The sequence below is a fragment of the Falco naumanni genome, unplaced genomic scaffold, assembly GCF_017639655.2.
Source record: "Falco naumanni isolate bFalNau1 unplaced genomic scaffold, bFalNau1.pat scaffold_164_arrow_pat_ctg1, whole genome shotgun sequence".
NCBI classification, from domain to species: Eukaryota; Metazoa; Chordata; class Aves; order Falconiformes; family Falconidae; genus Falco; species Falco naumanni.
The window spans coordinates 31,094-55,134 of record NW_024427381.1 but is presented as its reverse complement, the minus strand read 5'-3'; the positions used below and the strand labels follow the sequence as shown (position 1 = coordinate 55,134).

The window sequence follows — 24,041 nt, the reverse complement described above, 5'->3', positions numbered from 1 at the left end:
AAAATAGGAACAGTTTCCATCAGTTTATTCAATTTTGCCCCCTTTCTGGAAGTTACTGCGCTTTTACTTGCCTTGGTGGTTAGGGGCTGTGCTGTAAACCAAAGCAATAAGGACGACTTTAGTTAAGGAAGAGGTTTGGTTCTGTACCTTCTTGCTAAGAAATCTTACGACAACTCCAAGATAATATATTTGAGGTCAAGATAATATCTTTGAGCTCACAAAACACACAGGTGCTCAGTCTTCTCACTGTCTTGCTTTGAGGGCAGCCAAGACAGAGGAATGTCATTTTCTTCTGCCACTGCTGGTGACCTGTGGGCAAGATGCAAGCAGAGAGAGATCACCGCACTCTTCCTTCCCTGGCTCCCTGCTCTTCTTTGCCTGTTGGTTCATAGCAGATTCCTGTTCTGCAGCGGTAAGGATGGTTCTGCTGGTTCCTGCAGTCTGCCTGCAGTCACAGCTGACAGCACAAGGCTGAGAAGAGGGCAGATCTGCACCAGTGCAGCTCAGGCACCGCCTCAGAGCTGTGCCAGCGCACAGTGCAAGCACTCGCAGTGACAAAGGTGCCGCTTTAAGAGTTCTAGTCTTTGTGAATGTAGCTAATCTTGTTCTTTTTTCCTCTCTCTTTTCTTCACACACACGCACCCCCCCACACCCTCCCTTAGCCAAGTAACATTATGGTACCCAAAACATCCTGTGGCAATCAGTTCCCCCGGTTTCCCTGTGATTAAGTACCTGATTTGATTTCTCCTATTTGAAATCCTCCATTAGTCGTGCTTGCCTCCTTTACACTAACTACAACTTTACTACCTATCTTTTTATACAATAACTGCCCCTCTGAAGATTCCTTCTTCAGCATTTCCTTCCGCTGAAGCTAGTTTTTATCCTCGCTGCTGATTTTCTCTGCCCCGTTTTAACTCCACCTGATCTGTTCTGGCGTGGGGATCAGAACTGCACAGGTCTGGGGTGGGTTTAGGGCAAACGTGACACAATTCCCGATTTGTTCCGTGTTCCTCTGCACTCTTTATAAATTTGCTTTTCCTTTTGTGAACTGCCAGTGGTTTTCAAGCCGACACTTTGCAACACCTGCTCTGCCGGCTGCATTCCTCCCGGCGGGGTACGCACCAGCCCGGGGTGCCCCCGGCGCATGGAGCAGCTCCCCAGCCCCCGCCGCCCGCACCCACTGCGCCCCCTCCGTCCCCGCCGCCCGCACCCCGCGGCAGCCGCGGCGGCCCGGGCAGCTCCGGCTGCTCAGCAGAACCCGCCCCCGCCCCGCCCCTCCCTGGGATTCGATGTTGTGTCACGTGGCGCTGCGCCCCCGCCCCCCTTTCCCGCGCGCCGTCCCGGGGCGCCGGGCAGCCATGGCGGGGTGCGGGGCCGCGGAGCGCGTGTTCCCCGCTCTGCCCCGCCTGCAGCCGCTTTCCACGGCCCGGCGCCCACCCGCGCCGTGGTTCAAGGACCTCCAGGCTGCCCCCGGGACGGCTCTGGGCTGGCAGCGGGGCCGCCCCGAGCGGCAGCTTTCGGCCCCGGGCCTCAGCCGCCCGGTCGCTCACAGAAGCTACGGGAGATGCTGGTGGCAGCGGAGCTGAGGGGCCGGCGGGGTGAGGGGACCGGCGGGGCGGAGGGGGTGGCCGAGGGGACGGCGGGGCGGAGGGGGATGGGGGGGCTGAGGGACATGGCCCGGCTGAGGGGACTTGGGGAGCTGAATGGACGGGGGGAGCTGAGGGGGATGGCGGGGCCGCGGGGGGATGGCGGGGCCGCGGGGGATGGCGGGGCCGCGGGGGATGGCGGGGCCGCGGGGGATGGCGGGGCCGCGGGGGATGGCGGGGCCGCGGGGGGATGGCGGGGCCGCGGGGGATGGCGGGGCCGCGGGGGATGGCGGGGCCGCGGGGGGGGCCGGGCTGCGGCCGTGCCGTGCCGAGGGACCGGGGCGCTGCGCGGACCAGCGCCGCGGCGGGGCTGAGGGCCGGGGGCCGCGCGCGGCGGGCAGCGCCTCGCGGGCGGGGCACGTGCCGTTCGGCGCGTGGCGGGGGAAGCGGAGGCCGCGCGGGCGGCGGTTGAGCGCGGCGTTGGTGCCACCTACCGACACGGACGCGTCGCAGCAGCCCGTCCCCGTCAGTGCCGACACCTTCCCCGCCAGACTGTGGCGGCTGGTCAGCAGCCCGCGCTGCCGCTCCGTTCGCTGGGTGCCTCCGGCCAGGGGCTGCTCATCAACCAGCCGCTCTTTGGGTGCGAGCTGCTGGGCGCCGGGCCGGCCGTCGCCGCGCAGCCGGGTGGCGACGGGGCAGCGGCAGCCGCCGGTTTCAGCAGCTTCATCCGGCAGCTCGGTCTCTATGGCTTCCGCAAGGTGGGGATGTTGCCGGGGAGCAGTGTGGTGGGGCCCGGGCCTGGGCCGGGCCCAGAGGGTGGACAAGGCAACGGTGGCAACTGCACCGGGCCCCTGCATCACTTCCGCAGCCCCCGCTTCTGCCGCGGCCGCCCCGACCTCCTCGTCCACCTGAAGCGCCTGACGAAGGGCAACAGGGCGAAGATGGCAGCGGGCCTGGCTGTGACCAGCCGCCCACCCAACCGCTTCCAGCGCTTGCTCGGCACGCCGCTGAACGGGCAGCCGATTTGATTTGATGTTAACCTTGTTAAGGCTAAGGTGAGTCATTGCAGACTTCAGTGACATGTGGTTTGTCTGATGTAATGCAGACCATTGGTAAAGGAAATTATGAGAAAGAGATGACTCTTTCATTTTTTGTCCTCTGTTTTTATGGCTGCAGTTCCAGAGTTTTTGCTCTAGGAGTCTCATTTTCTAGAAAGACAGAACAAGGAAAACATTGGGGTTTCTATGCAGTCAAGTTCTGACGGGCTGACAATGCACTGTGCGCTCTGTACTGACTGTTCAGGGGCACGTCTGTTCCCAGTGTCTTGCAGGGTGTAACGCTCTGTTAAACATTCAGGAACAATTCCTGGACAGCAACTGGAGGTTGGTAACTTGGCATCCCGTGGTGTCTTGTTTACGTGTTAGAACTAGATAATCTTCATGTCCCTATCCAAAGGTAAAATATAAACAAAAGAATTTTCATACCCCTGCTCCTTCTCTGTTTATAAATGGTGAAAGTACTGAACAGGAAATAAACGGTCCTATACATTAAGTCTTAGCAAATCTTCAGGGTCAGCTGGTATTTATTTAGTGATTCTTAATGATTAAATGTGAACTTGCAGAATAATGACTGTATGTTAGTGATTTCTTGAATTAGTTTTCATCAGAGGAGTGCAAGAGGTAAATGTGAGGCTATTTTTAAAAAAAGTCCTTTTGAGTGAGAATTGGAAACTACAGATCTGAGAAAGCCTGGCTTCTAGATCAACCCTATTGACGTGAACCGTCCTGAAACTCGTAATTCTCATGGCTAAATGCAATCCTGCAGGGGAGTCACAAATGCAGTAGTTCTTGCAGAAATCAATGAGCACAGGCGTTTGCGGTGTTATTGTCAGTGTTTCCACAAAGTCACCGAAACAGAAATTGAGCTGTCATGGTATAAAAGCAAATACCATTTCATGAAACAGTAACCATCTGAGAGAGGAAACTATAAAATAATAGAGAAGAATAAAAGGACTCTCTAGGAAATAACAAAATGGCAAAGTCTGGGATATTTTAGTCTGCACTGAACTAGTTGAGCTGTCTGCGAAAAAATTGGCTTTGAAATTTTTTTCTTGACCAAATAAATGACTTGTCATAAAGTACTTGCAAAGTCCTTTGGAGGATTTTGACATTGCCCTTCCCTTAGCTGTTTGTGAGCTGTCAGTATGGAGTTTGGTCAAATCTTGCTTTATGATGTCCCTTTTTTAGAATGTATTGTCTGATTTAACACACCGTACTTTCAAAATTGCTTTTTTTTTGGTTTAGTAAGTTACTACGCATTTTGATTTATAGCATGTTTCTAAATATGGGTAACTCGTTACTGCCAGTTTAAGGAGATTGAATGCTACGCAGACACCTCTGTGTTGGCGCTTCGCTCGTGTGCCACACAGCAGTTACTGCTTGCTCGGGTCTAAGAGTACAGTCTCCTTTCTGGATTAAGTACGCTGGAGCAAAGGTCGTCTTCCCAAATCATGTTGTAGAGCCTTGGCTCCTCATATTGCCTTTCTTTGCCTGTGAAAACTCCTTTCCTTAACACTTGTTTCGCTTTATTTTGTACCCACTGCAGGACTGCTGACTGTAGGACAGTTTCATCAACTTTACGGTCAAGGTGTTTTCTCTCCTTACTCCTACATGGCAACCTCGTGCCAAGCCCCCAGCACTTTACCAGCACAAAGATTAGATGCGACTCCAGTCCCTTCCACTTGGATCCAGCAGGGACCACTTGGGTTGCTGCCAGGGCAAGGGGCTTCCCCAGCTTTTCCAGATAAAGGGGCTGCCTTTCCTGTACTCCAGACACTTCCAACAGGAGCCACGTACACACTCCAGCCTGTGGCTTCTCTTCCGCCACTTCAGCAAGGGACCCAAAGCGTTGCCACATCCATTGCAAATTGCAGCAGCTCTGCATCTTCAGTGCCATGCTCAAAAGCCTGCTATCCAAGAGGTATGAAAAAAAATGTCTGCATTTGCTTTTCAAAAACAGATTTTAAAGTGAGACTTTCAAATATTTTTCTACAATACTCCGCCATGTGTATATCTCAAGTGAGAACTAGAAAGTGTCAAGTCTAAAAGGAAGATGGACCTAAAGCAAAGGGAGTTTCTGTTTGGTATTCGTGTCCTTCCTCCAGATTTTGTGTGTCCCCTGGTGATTTTCTGGATAGCCTTTCTGTTGAGGTGAAAGGGCGAGGAGAAGAACATTTGTCCAAAACTAGTCGGTGTGAGGCTAACTTTCATTTTTGTTTTTTTAATTAAGCAAAACTTGGACAATGATATTAAAGCACTGAGACCTTGTTAAGAAGTAGTATCCTAGGCCTTGGTCTCATGTTTTTCCAGGTTAAGGTTTTAAACTCAAAGATCAGTCAAAAGTATTGTGCAGAACAGGGGTCCTCAAACCTTTTAAACAGGGGGCCGGCGTGCGGATTAGATGGCAGGCAGTCATCTGCAGCTGCTTGGTTTCCCCCTCCAACCCCCGGCGGGGGTGGTGGTGGTGTGGGGGTTCTGTAAATACGGGGGGCTGGATTGAGGACCCTGGGGGGCCATATCCGGCCCGTGGGCTGTAGTTTGAGGACTCCTGGTGTAGAATATTTCATTCTGCTCATACTATTTTTGTATCTGAATTTTTTTTCTTGCTTAGCTTCTTTATGTTGTATTTTTTGATGCACTGAAGACTAGAAAGTACAAAAGTCTTGGCTCCTTTCTTTTTTCTAAATTATTTCTGCCACAATTGTCAGTCTCACTTAATCACTCAATTACAAAATAAATCAGTCTCACTTAAGTGTTTTTATTCTTCAGAAGAGGAGTTGAAGCAAATTACTGTTCTTTTCCTTGCCCTTACCTTGAATGGGAAAAATCACATGATAGGGTATTTTCTGGGGAGTGGTGGTGTATTTGTTGTGGGTTTGTGGTGTTTTTTTTAATTTCCCTAAAACTTCTGAAATTCAGAACAGTGATTCTTTCCTTGAACAAACTAAAGCTCAGTTGTTATTCTTTCCTTCTGCCTGCTCCTCCTTTGGCAGCCGCACCTTCACAAAGACAGCTATCTATCCCTGTTTAGAAATCCTACACAGTGAAATCATTACATCTTTTGTGCATCTCTTCTGAGACCTCTGCTGAGAACACTTCAGACAATAATCAACAGTTCCCGTAACGTCATTTTTGTCAAGGAAGGGTTCTGAGGAGCTGGGCATTTCTTGTAGACACACTTAAATGTTTAAGAGACAGGCAACTCCTGCCACGTGCTCCTTATGCAGAGATTACTGTGGTGGCCAGAGTGTGCAGCCTGCCTTACCAGATGCTAACTATTAAGTCTTCTCCCAGGAGCAGGTGTCCTGAGAATCACAGAATGGTTTGGGTTGGAAGGGACCTTAAAGATCAGCAAGTTCCCACCCCCCTGCCGTGGGCAGGGACACCTTCTATTAGACCAGGTAGCTCCAAGCCTCATCCAGAATACTTGCTTCATTAAGGTGGGAGGTGGTCCCCGCTTTGCGTCTCTATTGGTACAGAGCATAGGCTGAAACTCATCATGATGAATTGTAGTTGTCTCTGTCTCAGCTAAGGCCCCAGCCCTCTCCCGTAGTCAAGGGAAGGAAAGGGGCGTCTCGGGTGCGATTCACGTAGCTCGGTTTAGAGTTTGTCTTGGGGTAAGATTACTGGTGTCCTGGAAGTGCCTGTTTTGAAGTACTGCCTGCAGGGGAGCTGAGGGAGACCAGCGTAGATTTAGACATGAATATGGAGATCTCTCTCACTGGATGACGCTCCTTTTGCTTTAAGTTTAAAGGACAACTTGGCTATGTTGCTCAGGTAGAATCTTCTGGGGTGGGAGGTGGGTGTGAGAACGCAGTGAAAACATACCAAATTTTGCAAGGTGTAATCAAAACTAAAATACAGAAACTTAGGAAATCTGAGGCGTTTGAAACCTCCAGTGAATTAATTAGTGTTTCTGAGAGTGTAAGTGACATTTCACTGGAGTATGATAATACTTTTAATTTTCACTGTCACTCTAGGACTGTCTCAGTGGTTTTACTTCTGTGCCTGTGTATCTCTTAATCTCTCCGCTATCCTTTCTTCTATATATTATAACATACAGAATGCTGAAAGTGTGTTTCTTCATATGTCCACATGAAAAAGTCTGGTTTCCTTCATCATGAGAGCACAGCAGCAAGATTAGTTTGTTTGGAAAGTGATAGTTAACCTTAAGATATGTATTTAGTAAGTGAGAGAACTAAAGAATGTATGTTCAATCTTATTCTTGACTCTATTCATTTCACTTTTGAAGTCCCATTAAATGAAATCAAAGTAGAACTTTGTCAAAAGATTTCTTTTTGTGTGTATTCAAACTTGTTTGTTAACTTCCGTGACCAAAAGATTTCCCTGGTTTTTCATTATGATTCTTATTGAAAAGTCAGTAACATAAAATATGCTCATGTAAGTCTTTTTTTCCCCACTAGCCTTAGACCATAATTAGTTTAAGGATTTAGTTCTGTTTACTTTCAACTATCTGCAAAACCTTTGACAGTAGTAGAATCGCATCAAAGAAATGCGTTGAAGCTTTATTATCTGAGAGTGTCTAATAATGAAAAATCAGTCATGGAGACCATGTGAGACATATTAGTTATTGGTGCCACCTGACAGTGCAAGTCCAGTCGCGCCTTTTGAATGCATCTGTGCCTGTAGGGTTCATTTACATATGAAGACCTTTCTGGTGAGTGGTAGTTTAGGAGTGGTCATGATATTCTTCGGAATGATACACTCTTGGTTAAGATAATTCATTTTCTTTGTAAGTCTTAAAATTCACATGGTCACAAGTGTGTATGAACACCTAGGCTCAGCTATGTGAATACGCTTTCTGTGGTGTATTGTGACAAGAAACTCAAGCAGCCAAATCAGAGAGGTGATACTAAGACACAAAAGACTCTGATTATGAAGTTTCTGCATGTATGTGTGTGTGTTACCAATTTTACAATATATGTTTTTAATATATCTATACATATCTTAAATATTTTTAAGGTTAAGAAATTGGTCTTAAAATGACTTGGGAGGTAACAATAAATTTCTGGAATGTCGTTTACTGTGTGATTATTGAAATGTTTAATCAAAGTAAGCAATAGAGCTCTGCACACCAGACACAAGTTCTTGCAGTCTGACAGCTGTGTTTGAATTCTTGCAGCCACACCGCAGAGTTGTTCAGCAGCAGCCCACACAGATCCTCTGGCTGGCTGTGCTGGTCCTGCTGCTTCAGCGTGCACCCACGACAGCTTTGTCCAGGTGAGCGTAGCCTACTGAAAGGAGGTGAAAGCGAAGGAGACTGTATGAATGAACTGCAGGTTTATACACTTGTGAAATTAAGGACATAAATTTGAGAATGGATCTGCTTGATAAAGTGAAAGTGATGTGGTTTACAAATACCTATTTCAAAGAACCACTGAATGTTAAACGGGTAGTTTTGTAATTCAGGTTAGGTTTCAGGGTAGCAGCATAGTGGGTGTCCTCATCAGTGGAGTGTTTTTGCTTGACTTCACCAGAATCACTTTTAGTTAATGAGCCTGCATTTGTATTTGAAGAATGTTCTTGCCTGGACAAAAAGAGATTCTTTAATATTATGAAAATACTGAGAAGCAGCTCCCCTTCTTTGTCCCGGACAGCTTCCTGCAGTCCTGAGTTTGATTTGATGAACGAGAAAAACTAAGGTGACTTTGTGGAATGGGCCCCACCTCAGAGATCTCTTATTAAAGATAACTCCAGTACTTCCTGTAGATGCTTTATGTAATTTTAGTGGAAACTGCGCCTTATTTGGAGGGCCTGGCTTATCAGATATCAGAAGATCTGAAGTAAAAATGCAAGAGCTTCCTTTTTTATTACAGCATAACGCATATACTTTTTTCCCCTCACAGAGGACAAGCGAAGCAAGTTATGCTTATGCGTGTTGAAAAAGGGTTGACCTACCCAAGCTTGATCATCCAGTTTCCTGTCTTGCAAATATCAACCTTTCTCTTTTATTCGTGACTTCTTTTAAAAAATAAGCTTATCCAAGATGGGCAGGTTATGGCCAGGATAACACGTTAGTGTAAGGCTATAAATAGCCAACAGCCAGTCATGCCGTCGATATTGTAGTATTTATTTTTCGCACAGTGCATCTTTGTCCTCTCACTTTGATTGTGAGCTGCTTTTTTCATCCAGGACATGAGGATCCGTCTGAGCGATGGGCAGTCACAATTAAATAGCTTATCTCGGAAGGCCGAGATCCATGGGATAGTAAATCATTCCAAAGGAGTTGTCAAAGGTGGTGTTGTGGCTAGATTGAAGGATAATATACAGTGTCCAAAGGGTCTAGTAAAAATCAGTTGTTTGGAGAAGCAAGTCCGTGGGCAGTGTGTGGAGTCAGAAGAGCTTTAGGCCACTTGCTAGTGGTTGCTTTGTTTCCTGGAAACCCCCAGCAAAAAGCTGCCGAGCATCTGGGCAGAGACTGCGGGAAGGCGATCCTCTGCGTGAGAAGGCCAAAGGCGAGCAGTGCCCTGCATCAGTTCCACCAGGTCAGTAACCGGCTGTCTCTGAGCAGGGTAACACAGCTATCGTACCGCGTGGATCAACGGGACTTCTTGAGATTTCTGAGTCTTAGCATAGCATAGGTCATTTCTCCTGGAACGTGGTGACAGGCTGTGCAGGTGGTACAGAAGACAGCAGTTTGCCTGCGGTTCTTGCTGAGCTGTGGGGAATAATCAGTTTGCCTTTTGTGTGTTCTGGGGCATATACTTCCCCAGACTTCTGCTGGGGGATGTGGCAAGCTGCAGTATTGAGCATCGTGCCCAGCTGGTGTATTGATCATCCATCAGTAACCACTTGCACAAATCCTCAAAAGCGATAAAATTCATCAGCCCTGGCTGACTAAGCATTTTTATTTTTCTTCACAAAAAATAGAACTATTGCATGGTATGTTTCCTATCGTTCCACTCAATACCGTCTACCAGTTGCAGGAATTCAGTGCGATGCTGTTGAAGCGTGGTTTGCGGGGCGCTTTAGGCTGTTTGGTCCCGCTGTGTGCTGCTAGGTAGGAGTGGCAAAGCCTGTACGAAACTGCTGGACCAGTCCCGAAGACAGCGAACCGTATCGGCACGCTAGTAGTCAGCAAGCTGGTTACCAGCCCCGTTTCTGTTGGATCCAGACGGTGCTTTGTGGTCTCAGAAGGAAAAGCAGGCACTCTTGGACAAGGAAGCCTAAACCTTGTGCTGTTCCTTACTGGGTCTTGCAGAGAGCATCACTCTTAAGTTTAGGAGAGATTTAAGACAGGTGGAGTTTCTGGGTCTTGGAGGCCAGCTGCTGGGCTTGTACAGTACGCACCTGAGCTGCTGAAAGTGTTAGGTGACCCTGACTGGAACATGGGCAGACCAGGCCCGTAACTAACTGGTTGGTTGGCTGCAGTTTGCTCTCCAGAAAAAGCTACAGAGAATTACTGCGTGGAATGGCAAGGGGACATAGGTGGTTATACCCAGACATGGTGGCTGATGGTGGTGTATCTCACGAGGCTTCTGAAATGGGGGTTTCGGAGGTTTGTATTACACTCTCATCACGGTTGGTTACAAAACAGGGAGCTCAGGTACAGCTTCTTACCCATTTTTCATTTGGGTTCTCTTAAGTGGGGTTTGGATTAGCGTGATGAATCAGTATCCTTGGGTAGGAATGAGTCTTTTGAGAGACCTCCTGCTATCTTCTGCAACAGCAGTGCTGGCAGCTCACAACCATTAGCTCAATACTTCCCCGCTGCTTTATCATAGATGTGAACCGAGGCTACATATTGGATTTCAGCGATTTTTTAAATATTTTTTTTCCTGCCCCCACCTCGTTTTGTTTTTTTTTAATGGCAGCCCTGCTGTTTGATTATTGCTATTACCGTGGTTATTAAGCTGTCGGTATTTCCTTGTGGAACTGAAGCGAGAGGTAACGGGAAATGGAAGAAATAAACATGCAAGAAAAAAGAACTTTCTGACCTTAAAAGCAGTCCTAAGTAGTTTGCTTTTATTTGTAATAAGGAATGATAATCAGCCATGTTATTTCAAAAAGAAATCAAGTCTGAACTAATTCCGATTGCCCAAGCACTCAAGCCAGATTTGTGTAGTCCTAGCGGTCCCTGAAAAGGTGTGGTTGTGCTTTAATTCCTGCACACGCTACGCTAATCTTCTCTTTCACCACTTCTGCTAAGTCAGACCATTTTTCCTCTTGAGCTTGAATGACCAGCAAGCTATTAGTCTTTCAGGCCCTGACTTCTCAATCTTTTATCGGTTTTCCTTGTTTTGTTGCTGCCTCCCCCCATCCTTCTCCAGGTGAACTAAAAGGATTTAAATTGTACCTTTGCGTGGCCCCTTTCTCCTGTTGGAAATACACACGAGATCCTGTAGTGCATCCAAGAGGACAATATGTGCTGTAACAGCTTCAAGCTGAGGTCCCCTAAGAAGAGGCAGAAAAAGATTCAGTATGGGTGGGTTGGTTCATTGGTTTTTGGCAGGGATGATCTTATTCCTGGACGGTTTGGTAATCCAGGTCTTACTTAGAATCCTGACTACTTATGACACTAAACAAGCAAAGCAACAGAAATGAAACACCTTATTAACATTTTAAAAAAATAGAACTGAAAAAAAAAATCAAATGAGAGGAATAATGTTTGAACCTATCTCATAAAAACATAAAGGTGGCTTAGCCTTTAATGAAAAGATTTTGCTTAACAACCTAAATTCCTCAAATTCCAGGTTTTATTTCCCCCTCCGTTTCCCCCCACCCTCCACAGTTTGTGGCTATCTGCAAACTGGCACATCTACACGAATCCACACTAGGACTTGCCTTCACACACCCAGGAGACAGGATCTCATCTCTTTGTGGTATCTCCATCAGGGAGAGACCAAGTCCTTCACTGGCATTTGATCTGATACGGCTTTCCTAGTAGGTGATCCTGTAGCTTCCTGTTCTCTAATTTACTCGTCTCTGGAAGTAGCTTTTCATTAACCATGACCTCAGCTAAAAGGTCTAAGGATAGTCAGGCACTAAGGACTACTCCTTCATACTGGATCCCTTCCAAAAGAAGGCTGTATTTTAAATAGACCTGAGTTTCTGTTCAACATCATTGTATGACTTGTATTTGTCAGAAGAAATGACCCTTCTAGTGTCCTTTGACTGAGTCACCTCCAGAAGTAGCAGTACAGACACTGGCTGTTAAAATGTCATCTATCATTTCACTTGGGTAGGACTTGCTGCTTTGGAAAAACTCTTTCATTGTCTTCATTCTGTTTTAAAGGTTATTCGATATATATGAATGCTACTAAAAAAATCATCACTGGATTGCTGATTGTGTCCTGTCGTCCTGTGATGTCATTACAGTGAAAAATTTTAGTAGTGTTCAGACCTGATCTGTGATGGCAAAGGCAGAGTCTCTGTAGGTTCTACAAGAAGTGTTTCTGACCTGAAATTCTGTCGGGTTTTTATGCCGATCGATGCAGACTTTGAGTTGTGCCTTTGTGGGACACTGTCATGACCGGAGAGTCCAGATGTGAGGCTGTGACAGGCAGGGCAGTTTTGCAGTATTTGCTTTCACCGGTATTTGAACTCCCACTCATCCTGGGACTGGGGCGTCCCTGGGGGGCACCCCTTGTGTAGATGTGCCTATGGACAATCACTTGAGGAGGAGAATGGTATTATTGGTTAAGAAGCGGTGAGTTCCTCAAGTTGTGTTGTCCATATGCACATTTACAGCATATGGACCTTTTTCTTTTGCTTAAAAATGTTGCGGTTTATACTGATTTTTTTATACAACAACAGGAATGCTTGAGTTTCAGAAGGAACTGAAAGCAGGTGGATTTTCTCTCTCATTTTCTATTACGTATGTGGCACGTGAAGAGGGTGGTTCTAGTGTACCCCCACAGGTCCTACTAAGACCAGAAGTCTCTGATTTGAGTGCTTGGGTATATTTAACACCTGCGGTGCAAAGGGTGTGCAGACAATGCATCTGCAGGCATACACCAGCTCCTAGTAAGTAACCTTCTCTCCAGGATAGACCATGAATAGAAGAAAGGAAACGTGCCAAGAGTAAGGTGGTTAATGAAAACCAAGACAAAGCAGTAGCTTTTTTCTTTTTTCTTCTGGTTAAACTTGCTATTTTAACTGAGAATAACGGACAATCTTTCAAGCTTTTGGATAAATGGATAAACAGAATCAATACACATCCTGTCACGGTAATTTTTTGATACAAAAGTTCACTGCATTTTGCTTTTTCCAGAATCCTCCAATGCAGTCATCTTATGAAGCTGAACTGATGCCGTCTGACTGGCTATGTAATATATCTGAAGAAAACAGGAAGGCAGAAGTCAGTCTTGAAGCCACGTTTCAGGTTGCCGCTGAGGTGCGTTCATCATGCAAAGCTGAAAAGGTGGCAGTGGCACCTGTAGAGAGCCAGTATTCGACCCTGGAGTTTAATGGAAATCAGGCACTGCCTGTTAATAGTTACACACCTTCTTCAACTGAGGAAAGCCAGCTGGAATGTCTCACTCCTGTAACTTCAGACACATCATTTCTGGTGGAAGCAGATGGAGCACTGGATTTGTCTCCGTTACAGCCTGTGACATTCTTTGTGCTGCCGATACCACTCTGTCTATAGAAACTGCTGCTGCTGCTACAATACTACAAAAACTTCTGACCACACAGGAAGCAGATGAAAAACGGAGCAAAGAACCAAATCACCGCCCAGCTGAGTTCTCCCTCGTGTTTTTTGAGGAAGAATTGTTCAGTCCAGAGCAGGTAAGGGGTAAGGAGAGGTAAACCAACATCTTTCTTGAGCTAACTATGTTTGATAGTAATGCTAGGGTCTGGACCGATAGCTTTTCAATATTCTTGCCTGCTTAAGAACTGAAGGCCTCTTTAATTAAGAGCTTTTAATGGACAGTGAAGGGTTTGCTTGGTAAAGCAAGATATAAAAAAGAAGAGGGAATGAAAAAGTATCCCATGTTTCCCATGTTAATGAGCATGACATGTGTCAGCCTGTTGGCCGAGTTAGGGTGCTCATTTGCATGGGAAACATGCGTAGTGCAGGTGTATTCGTGGTGATGAAGTGGATGCTTTTTTAGGTTGTAACATACCATCTTTAATCTCCAACAAAGAAGAGTATTTTGAGAATTTCTGCTGGAGGCAGGTTTTTGCTTAAATTTAGATAAACGGTTAGATTGTTTCTGATAAATAGTTGTTAAGTTCTATTTTCTGTGGAAAGTATAGTTTATTGACATTTGACTGGTATAAAGCATCTTCATTGGTTTATACTTTGTGGTGTACAACAAGTTGTAATTGTACTTCGGTGTACCTGGTCTTCCCGGTATGTAAAATTGTAAGTCTCATGAGGGGTGAGGGGCATTCTAGATGTTACTCTGTTAAGGCAGCAAATGCGTGCTCTGCTTTTTTTTTTTGTTTTGTTTTGAAAACAAGGTAAGCTCAGGAGATTGACTGCATCTGTTTCTGCTGCATGAGACCTACCTTGCATGTAGGCACTCAATCTCATTTTTGCGTGTGCATTGAAGCTACTGTTTTATTGTTCTGTCGGTAGCTTGACGCCTTCACTGAAGTTTCTAGATCGGAAATCATCAGCTGGCGCAAACCTCCCATTGTTGCTTTCAGCATTATAAAGATTAGTCCTCTTCCTCTTGGGTATCTTTCTAGAAAGGGATGTGTATTCTGATCAAGCCTCTGCATAGCTCAAGCCTAGACTAGACTGTTCTGCCCAGTACCGTGTAGGGAAGAGCACATCCCTGTGCTAGTGCATAGAGTTGGCAGTACTCCTTAATTGGTGCCCACTCATTATATTAAGTGTTGACCGCACTTTAAATGTTGTCAGTTTTGAGAATTTTTGAACTGCATTTTTAGAATGATAGGTTGTCCCTTGTTGAAGGCCTTTGGAATCCGTGACCCGAACTTCCTTGTCAAGAACCGGGGGAGTTAAGCACATGAACCACGTAGTTGTTTGGGAGGGAGGTTTTGTATATTTGTGAGAATCCTGATGTTGGTCCTGGACTGTAACTGGTTAAATAACTGGCCTCATTTTTTGAGCAATTGAAAAGCAATTCAGGGAATGTTCAGCGTTTTGTTTGACAGATTCCCTGTTTCTGTTAGAACTACTCTTCAACTAGTCTCCTCCTCCCAAACTCGGGAGAGGGAAGGTTAACCTAACACCCTGCTTGTCCAGAGCCTGGGGTCATGGCAGGTGCAGAACTCTCCAGAGGAGGCTTCTGTGCCTGTACTCCTCACATCAGGCTCCAGCACAGTTTTCTTCCTCGTCCCTGAATCTGGAAGCACTCAGGCTTTCAGTGCCTGTTGGTACCATGTGTTTTAGAGCAAGCTTATGACAGAATAGTGGACGTGCACAGAAGACCGCTCTATTCCTCTCTATACAAGCAGAGGGGGAGCAAATTCCTCCACCGTTCATACAAGAGCATCAGAACAGCTCTGCTGGGTCAGATCAAAGGTTTGTCTTGCCCAGCGTCAAGTCTCAAAACAACAGCTGTAACCTGATGTGTAGGGAAGAGCAAGAACAAGGAGCGCAAACAGAGCAGGGCATTCCTGCTTACACATTCCAGCTACTTTCAGCCCAAAGACTTGTGATGATACCGTGTACTTCATCTCGGGTTTCTGCTCTGTGGACTGAAGTCAGCCCTTGAAACTGTCGGTTTTAGCATACGGGACCTTTTGACCAAGCTGGTACTGTTCTGTTTTCTGTTCCGTTCACAGTATTTCCCAGCATTTAATTACTCTTGTGACCAGCACTGAGCCTTGAACTGTCTTCCTCATAGAAGTAACAGTTTAGTAGAAACCTGCTTTATTCTGCTTTCCCGATTTCCTAAAAGACAGCAAATTAAAGAGCAGCTCTTTACATGAAAAGAGTTAGTACATTCAACAGTTCAGATCCAGCGTTGTCCTCTCAGCCTCAGTCAATTTCTGTCCTAGACTTCTAGAGAATTTGGCCTTCAATGGGCATCTCTTATTCCACTCCTACTCCTAAGAAATGTTTTATTTTCTTCTTAAAGTGGAAATAGAACATTTCTGTAATGCTTGATCAAGAGGAATTTGCCTCCGATTTCGTTCAGTCTCCTTGGCAGCATACCTATGTGAAGGCTGAAACGCTTGCTTTCTTTGGGGAAGGTTAATCCAGCAAACCCCATTCATGCGAGTTGCTAATTTTAGTGCCTCAGCTTCCCATCATGGTTCCAGCTGGGTACAGGTATAGTCCAGTCAGTGTCTCGTAAGTCGTGTAAGTAGTGAGATGCAGCAGTTGTGGCGTTTTTCAGTAACTGAAGTGAAAAGGCAAAACTTTCACGTCTGTCAGCTTTGGTAGCTTTGCTTGATTCTCTGCCAAACAATGTTTCGGACTCTGAAGTTGCAGAAGTATTAGACCTGAGTGGAGGGTCTGTCCACAGGTGCGGTGAATCCATGGTCAGAAACATGCTCGCTTAAAAGACCAAACAATAAAAAAAAGGGATAGCTTGGGAACCAGACTTGTGTGGGCTAGGCCGATGCTGTTAGGATGAAAATGGTATTATTACCTATTACATTAGATTACTGAAGAGTTGGTGTGTAAGATTCTATAAACACAGTGATAAAAAGAAATCTGAAAGGGGTGCTGTGCAGTATGACTGCTCTTCAGTTTCCACACACGCAGCTGTGAGGGTTAAAATTGGACACAGCATTGGAAGTACAGGTTCACCAGTGAGGGGGAATGACATTTCCTCAGTTTGCTGGCCACGCTCGTCCCGGTGTAGCCCAAGGTGTCGTTAGCCTTACTGGGCACTGCAGCATCCCCAGGTCCTTTGCAGAACTGCTAGTTAGAGTGTCTAGACTACTCTCACCACGTAGGCTAGTAACAGTTTCTTAATAATGGCGATCCCAATATGCATGTTATTTGTTTTTTCTTTATCAGACACTGCAATTTGGTTTCTAGATCCCCTGCCTGGTATTGCTTTTCATTATTCTCTTCTTTTTAAATAATGAAGTTTGCAGAATTGTTTCTAGAGCAGTTGTCCGGTGGAATATCCAGTTTAGAATGCTTACCTGAGAAATCTTCCCTTCTCTCACTACTTGATGAAGGCTGCTCACTAATTTTTCTAGAACTTACTATTATGTAAATGTCACCAGGAATAGAGAAGTCATCATCACTCGTGAGACTTGGATTCTAGCTGGTGAAGGTAGTGACCTACAGCCTGCCTTCCTTCTTTGTTTTTGTGCCTGGGAAGGGGTTGTGGTTCAGACATCAGACAAAAGGCACTGCTAGCCACGTGTTTTTCACGTGGCCTTGTTAACAGTACTAAAGCAATACATCCAGACAGCACATTTCAAAGAGGAAAAAACCGAGTCAAATGGGTATCCAGCAAGTGCAGGAGGTGTGTGGGAGGGAACTAGTTCTCCCTGGAGTACTCCATTACTGTATTTGCACAGGCCTTTTTGAATGTTATTATACAACTTTGTCAAGCAATGTATGTGTGTTTCTATTGATACGTATACACATAGCCTGTTATATACTCAACATTGAGTAATGACAGACTCAAGGTGGTGAGCGTGATTTTTGGAAAGACTATCTTATTACCAAGTGTGACCCCTTGTCTTCTGTAAACTCACACATAATGGTTTTCAAAAGCTTTTTTTCCCCTTAATAGAAGGAAACATTGCAGGCTCTGAGCAGTCATTCATCTTTAGGTTATTGATGGATGAGATATTTGCAGAAGAGATGACTATTCTAGAACAGGTGATACTGTGAAAATTTTTCTGTCTAAAGGTAGATTCCAGGTGCTTAACTTTGGGCCTGTACTGCCTCAGTGAAATAGAAACAGAACTTGGTTGTTCGGGCCTTTTTTTTTTTTTTTTTAAGCTACAGGTTTTTGCCACATGATCATGGAAATGTACCAGTTTACCAAATGGTTGCCTGCAAAATACATGTAGAGCAGCAGCAGAGGGCTCTAAAAAGCAAGCAACACATTATAACTTAATGTCTTAACGACTGGATGGGGTGGGGTGAGATTCCCAACCAGAAATGTGTGGTTCACATGTGGTTCTGCATCACACAGCTCTGTCAAGTTGTTTGAGCTAGATCTGTCATTATTATTACACGTGCTGGTAAGAATGAGTGCACCTGTATTTCTTGTAGCTAGTTTAATAACTGAGGGAAAAGTTCAGACTGTGGGGACATGTACCCTAACTTTGTGTATTCTAGTTTTCTGATCTCATATTTTGCTTAATAAGATGTTTTGTAAGAGGTTGTTTCAATTTAGCAACTTTAATTCTGAGTTAAAAACACTTACTATGTCAACTGTCTAGGCAGCGTTCACCACCTGTTAGATGCCCTTTTGGAGTGGAGAAGAATAGCTTTTATTTTGTTTTATTGGTTTTATATTAGTTTTATTATAAGATAACATTGAGTGATCTTTGGTTTTATTTCTTTTGTTGTTGTGTTGTGTTTTTTTAAGGAGAATACTAGTGTTAAAAGTGAATCCAGGACATCAGAGACGGAAGAGAGACAATTCACTTCAGGAGCTGAGCCTGTGAACGAATCTGTAGAACAGACAGATTCATCTGTAAAATCTTTCTCCCGGAAAAGACGCAGTTCAGACACAGGCAACTCTCTCGGTAAGAAAGATTCTACGTTTTCTCAGAGATTACGGTGACAGCTACTCTGAAACTAACTATTACAGAAAGGGGAGAGTAGAAGAATTTACTTGTCTGCCGTGTAAGTACCTCATTGTTCCTTCAGTTAAAATACTAAACTTGTACAACCTCTTAGTGTACTTACCAACACACTTCAATAGAGACACTTATGCTAATTACTCTGATGTGGGAAAGGGTATAAATTATGTAAGTAAATAAAACTTGAAGTTCTGGGAGTTGTGCCAGAAACCTGGATGTCACAATGTTGAGATTAAGTCCATAGATGTGTTTGCTGGAGGGCGACAGTGCTGTGAAGGAAACACTGAGTAATGAGGTAACTATGGAAGTTCCAGGGGCAAAAACCACCGAACTGATGAAGCTAGTGTAGAAGTCTGAACTCTTTGTCTCAGATCACTGAATACATTGTACCAGTCTGGTAGTGTCCTGAAGCACGTGAGAAAAACAAGCCGCAGAGTATCTGAGGCTAAAAAAAGCTTCACAAATCTAGTAACTGAAGGGAAAACCTAAATGTCCACAGATTAGAGAGACATAAGAGGACACAAAAAGTACTTGGGATCCATTCTAGAGGGGAATTTGGTTCAGCCTGCAAGTCTCTAAGAGGCTGTTTCCCTCACAGCTGTTCATCAAAGAGCCGATGGTAGAGTTTGAAGAGCTGTTGCTCACTTCAAAGGGTAGTTTCTAGATTCCAGATCATGATGCTAGTTAATAGTTCAGCTCATAATGCCCATCACTTTCAAACATTTAAGTAAGGAATAAAGTCTTTCTGTCAGGAAGCTGAGAAAAAAGGTGGGATGCCACCTTGAAAAAAGACAATTTTTGTTTAAAACACATAATCGAGAGTTCTTGTTCAATTACTTCCTGGTATCACAGATAACTAGCAAACTTCTCAGCTTTCATATCTGAAGCAAAACATCTGCTTAACGTGCCAGTTGTAAAGTTATGTACAGGAACATGTTGGAAAGCATCCCCATGGGATTGTTCCACAGGGACGAAACACTGTTATGCTAACGCTAATTAGCAACAATTGGCATAGTCTGCTCTCTGGGAAATGTGACGGTCATCCAGGCCTGCATCTCCACGGTTGTACCTTTGAGGCTTGGTGTGCGTGTTAAGGGTAGAGATAGACAGCACAGCTGAGCCAAACGTGATCAGGCTCAAGCTAGCCCAAAGTCAGTTGGGTGCGTGATAGAAGCCTCCAAGCTGGCGTAGCCTGTCGGCTGCATGTCAGCTGTAAGCCTGAAGCAGGCAGGCTCAAGTGCAAGCTGACTTCTGCTGCTCTGACTACACCTTTGTCTGTCAGCACCTCCTGTCCTCTGTGAGACTTTGGAAACAACTTCTTTTTTAATCTCTCTGTGCTAAAATGCATCACGATGATTTCCAGGTGTTTCTTGGCAACTTGCCCTCTGAGTGTGATGGAGTCCTCTCTGTTTTCCTGTTTTCCTTTGGGCACTCCTTTGCAAGTTTTCTGAGCCTGCACTTTGATACATACACCCTGCTGTGAAAAAGGCTCTTCTTCCATCTATTTCAGTAGGCTGGTTTTTTCTATGTTAATGTCACTTTTCTTTAACATCACTTTTCTTTGTTACGCGGTGACACCAAGGTCTAGATACCACACAGCGAGAGCCAATATAATGTGGTACATTTCAGTGACTGGGAGCAGCTCTGAGCCCAACCCAAGGTGTTAATCTGTAAAAACGCACCAAGAATCAAACCCGCCTTTGTGGAGAAGGCATTGCTTCCCTCCAAAGAGCTGGACTGGACTTCTTTGCATTTCACAGCTGTTCTGTAGCAAGAAAAGACGAGCGTCCTTTCACTAAAACACCGTCCCCAGGGTTTCCCTCCATAGCTGCCAGCCCATCTCTGCAGCACCATAAATCACCGAGATGGGTTATCTGCTTCCTTCAAATGGAAAACCAATGTATTTAACCAGCCTTCTCAGCTAAATTCTCGTTTACCAGTTTTAAGACCATTCTGCCCAGCAGAATCTAGATGAAAGGTGTCTCTAGTTCATTGTCCTGTCTCCAACAGTGTCTTCGGCATTTCTGTACCATTAAGCAGAAAAGGCCTCAGTAACCTTCAGTTGAGTTTTAGAGTCCCTTTTTGAAGCTGTGCAAACATTTAGCATCCACTGTGGTTTTTGTAAGTTAATGTCATTAATGCAGATTAACTACACAGTGGGTGAAGAACCCTCCTCTTCAACTACTTCTGAGTCCTCCCGGGAGCCAGAGTCTGCTACAAAGGGTGCAGAACTTAACTCGGCGCTAAGATACATCATTGCAAATGATTACGGGCTGTGTCGTCTGTTCCCTTCCCACTCTTTTTCTTGAGAGGCGATGGGTATGGTGCTCTAGCTCCTGCCGTGTTTATCACACGGAGGTGCAAGGAATAGTTCACCTTTCAGGAACTGCTTTTTTTCAGCCCCAAGCTCACTCTTAGGACATAGATTTGAAGGTGCTGATGATGCATCTGCTTTTCCCACTACTTTCTAGCTGAGCTCGTCTGTTAAAATGGGAGTTTTGAAATAAATCTGTCCGCTTTTGTTGGCAGCATACACACTTGCAACAGGAGTCCTTTTGGACTTCACAAAGGATTGAGAGGAACTCTGTAAATACTTTGAGTCTCCTTCCCCATCTCCTCTGCGTTGTGCTCCACAGGTACACTCAGCTAGTGAGCACAGCTGTACTGGACCTGGTATCTGTGGCTTGTGCTTCCTCTTCTAAAAGAGCACGGGAGAAGGACCAGATTCTGATGGGAGGAATTTTTGTTTGCAGCCCGTCTTTCTGGAAATAGGCATCTCAGAATGGAGCAGGGGGAATTTGTTACTTCTGGATTGAAGCATTTAAGCTGATGCTGAGACGTTAAGGAAAAAAACTTTCTTTCTCGATGGCTGACCATATATTTTCTGTGAGTCGTCTAGTCCTGCAAATAATCTGATGACTGTCTCTGACTTTTTTTCTTTTTTATGCTGCAAGGTGCCCTAGACATTTACCACCCACTGCCATGCCGCTGCAGTTGTGTCACTGTGTGTTCTCTCTCATTCCCTCCAAGGTAAATAGATATCTCGGTGCAATTGCTAAGGGCAAATCTTCACTCAGGCAAGGTCTCCCATGCTGTCATCTGTTCCCTTGAACTGTTTCCTGCACCTTCCAGCCAAAAATATTGTTAATGTTCATTTAGTTTTCCTATCCGGTCACAGTGAGATCTCTTCCTACAAAGGTGTTAAGAGTTAATGTGGGGACAGGCCTGGCCCTGAGCTCTCGAACATCTGTGTGAAGCCCAAAGCGAAGTTGCTCTCGGGAGTCCGAGCGGCAGCTGCTTGCTCCAGCTCAGTTGCCATTACCTTGACGTCATTATATATTCATTGAAGGCATTTCAAATTGCCTGTCCTGGCAGTCTGCTCTTTGGGATGAGTGGGTGTCATACCCTGTGTCTTAACTTGCCATAATTTAGAGGTGCATTGTTACAAGCCCCCTCATTTCTCCATCCCTATGCGTTTTCAAGATGTGTTCCCAACAGTCTGCTTTGGCAGGAGGCAGGTGTCAGAAAGTGCAAAAGTGGTGCCTATTGGGCAGGAACTCCGTAGTACAGAGAACGAACAGAGGCTGGAAGATGTGAATGTGTTTGTTTAGAGGTTAAATTTCTTGTGGGTGACATTTGCAGTGGTAGCGCTGTTGTGACTTTATCGGGGTACTTGTTCGCTTTCTTGACCTGCAAGATGTGGCCATACGTGGGAAGTATCTCTGTTTTGCTGTGGATCGAGGTAACTGTCAAAAAAGGAGCCTCTTGTCTGTCCTCTCTGTGAGGCCACGAGTTTTTTCTGGGATCCTGGCGCTGGCTGTGGGGTGCTTGGAGGCAATTGTGCCTTTTCTGGGTAAACAAAGGGATATGGCACAAGCAGGTCAGGCCTTTCTGTAGATACTGCCAGGGGCTTATAGTAATTAATGTTTGGCTTTTGGTATCCATGGTGGCAAAGGCATTTCTAAATAATACATACTGAAGAATGGGAGCACTTTTCTTATAATCTGCTTTGGGTTTTTATATTTAAATTTTTGAAAAATTGGAAGAATTCCTGTTTCTTTAAACAGTAGGCCTCAGGTGATCAGGTTATAGTCTGACATTGAAAGCATATTTTATAGTACCTGATAGAAATGAAATTGCTCTGTATGCTGCCAAGGGAAACATATCCGAGCACTGATACGTGCTCAGTATTCCCTTTTCTTCCTAGATCTCCGTCTGCCGGTGGATGTACCTCGGAAGCGGGGGTGCTTTCTGGAGGACGAAATAAGAGAGTGAGAAGTGGGTGACAAATGTGCAGCAGCTGCCAGCTGGATTCCCCTGTCAGACTCCAGCAGCAGTGGAGCTTTGCCCACAACAACCACTTTGGATCATTTCAGCTGTGTTTAAAAAAACCACCAAAAAACCTCCAACAAAACACCAAAGACCACACACAAAAAAGCCCAAAACAAAACAACAAAAAACCAACAACAAAACCAGCCCCACACCACTCTATTTTTTGCTTTCTTTTTAACTTGGTAGGGTATTGTTTAGTTGGCCTCTTTCATTACATTTTCTACCCGTCAAGTTATAAAGCACCGAGTGGTCAGAGTAATTAATACGAAGTAATTCCTTAGCTGTTTGTATTCTTTAGATTTGGAAAGTCTGAACTTTACAGGAACCCTTAAACACTTTCTCGAGACATCCTTACTGGGAAGCAAATGGGTTTTAGTGCTCTGTTAGGAATCTGTTTCACTTATTTATTTATCTATTTAACGTTGTTGGGAGCTACAGTATGCTCGGCATAGGTGGTGGTTGGTGCTCTCGCTGTCTTTGCTTGCAGTCGTACCGTGGCCCTTTACTGGGGATCGTGTATGAAACAAAAGCATTGGAAAGTCGCAAGATTCTGGGTCTGAATGGGTCTGAGATTTCAGGAGAGCAGCTAAAGGAAAGATGAGCTAATTTTCTAAGTGATTAACCAAGAAACCTTCTTGCGACGAGCGAGGGGAAGCAAGCAGCCGACTCAATATGAGTGATAAAGCAAGCTTCAATTTATTACGGCGCGATGATGTCTCATATACAGTTCCAGTTAATTTATGCCTACAAGTCATCTGCTAATTGGCTAAGCTCTAAAGGGTTACATGTTCATACGTCCTCCTACTTGCGGTTTCTGCGGATAGCTAGCTACATATATTTTTTTCTCTCTTGTCTACGCGAATTCCTCAAAGTTATTTACAACATTAGGCACAAGGTCAGTGCCTTTCTCAGCTTCCTTATCAGCGTGCCTCAGCACAGCTGCAAGGCCTGCTTCAGCTAAATTACACTAACTTTGTTTCACAAAGATCTTTAAGGGAGTCATGGCCGTGATCACACAGCCATTCTGCAACAGGTCCCTGGTCCAAGCCGCAGGGGTCCGCTCCCGGGGTCTTGGCCCCAGTCCCGGTCCGAGCCGCGGGGGGATCCCGGTCTCGATCCCCAGCCGTGGGGGTCCCGGTCCCGGGGTCTTGGCCCCGGTCCCGGTCCGAGCCGCGGGGGTCTCGGTTCCGAGGATCCCGGTCCCGGTCCCGATCCGCGGTGGTCCGGGTCCCCGGAGTCCCGGTCGCGGTCCCGAGCCGCGGGGGTCCCGGTCCCGAGCCTCGGGGGTCCCGGTCACAGGGGTCCCGGTCGCGGTCCCGAGCCACGGGGGTCCCGGGTCCCGGTGGTCTAGGTCCCAGTCCTGAGCTGCGAGAATCCCGGTCCTGGTCCCGGTCTC

The 24,041-nt window shown here is 45.7% G+C and overlaps 1 protein-coding gene across 1 annotated transcript; it reads left to right on the top strand.

The window, feature by feature from the left end:
- Window positions 1–1,895: 1,895 nt before the first annotated feature.
- LOC121082029 (heat shock factor protein 5-like) lies at window positions 1,896–23,276 on the top strand (the record flags this gene model as incomplete). The annotated part of the gene is given in 10 exon segments (XM_040581367.1): window positions 1,896–2,181; window positions 2,184–2,601; window positions 2,943–2,968; window positions 4,191–4,565; window positions 7,788–7,885; window positions 12,879–13,227; window positions 13,230–13,396; window positions 18,097–18,256; window positions 21,268–21,343; window positions 22,521–23,276. Coding segments are annotated over 10 exon segments (2,034 nt in total), but the record flags the coding sequence as incomplete, so codon positions are not given.
- Window positions 23,277–24,041: the final 765 nt, after the last annotated feature.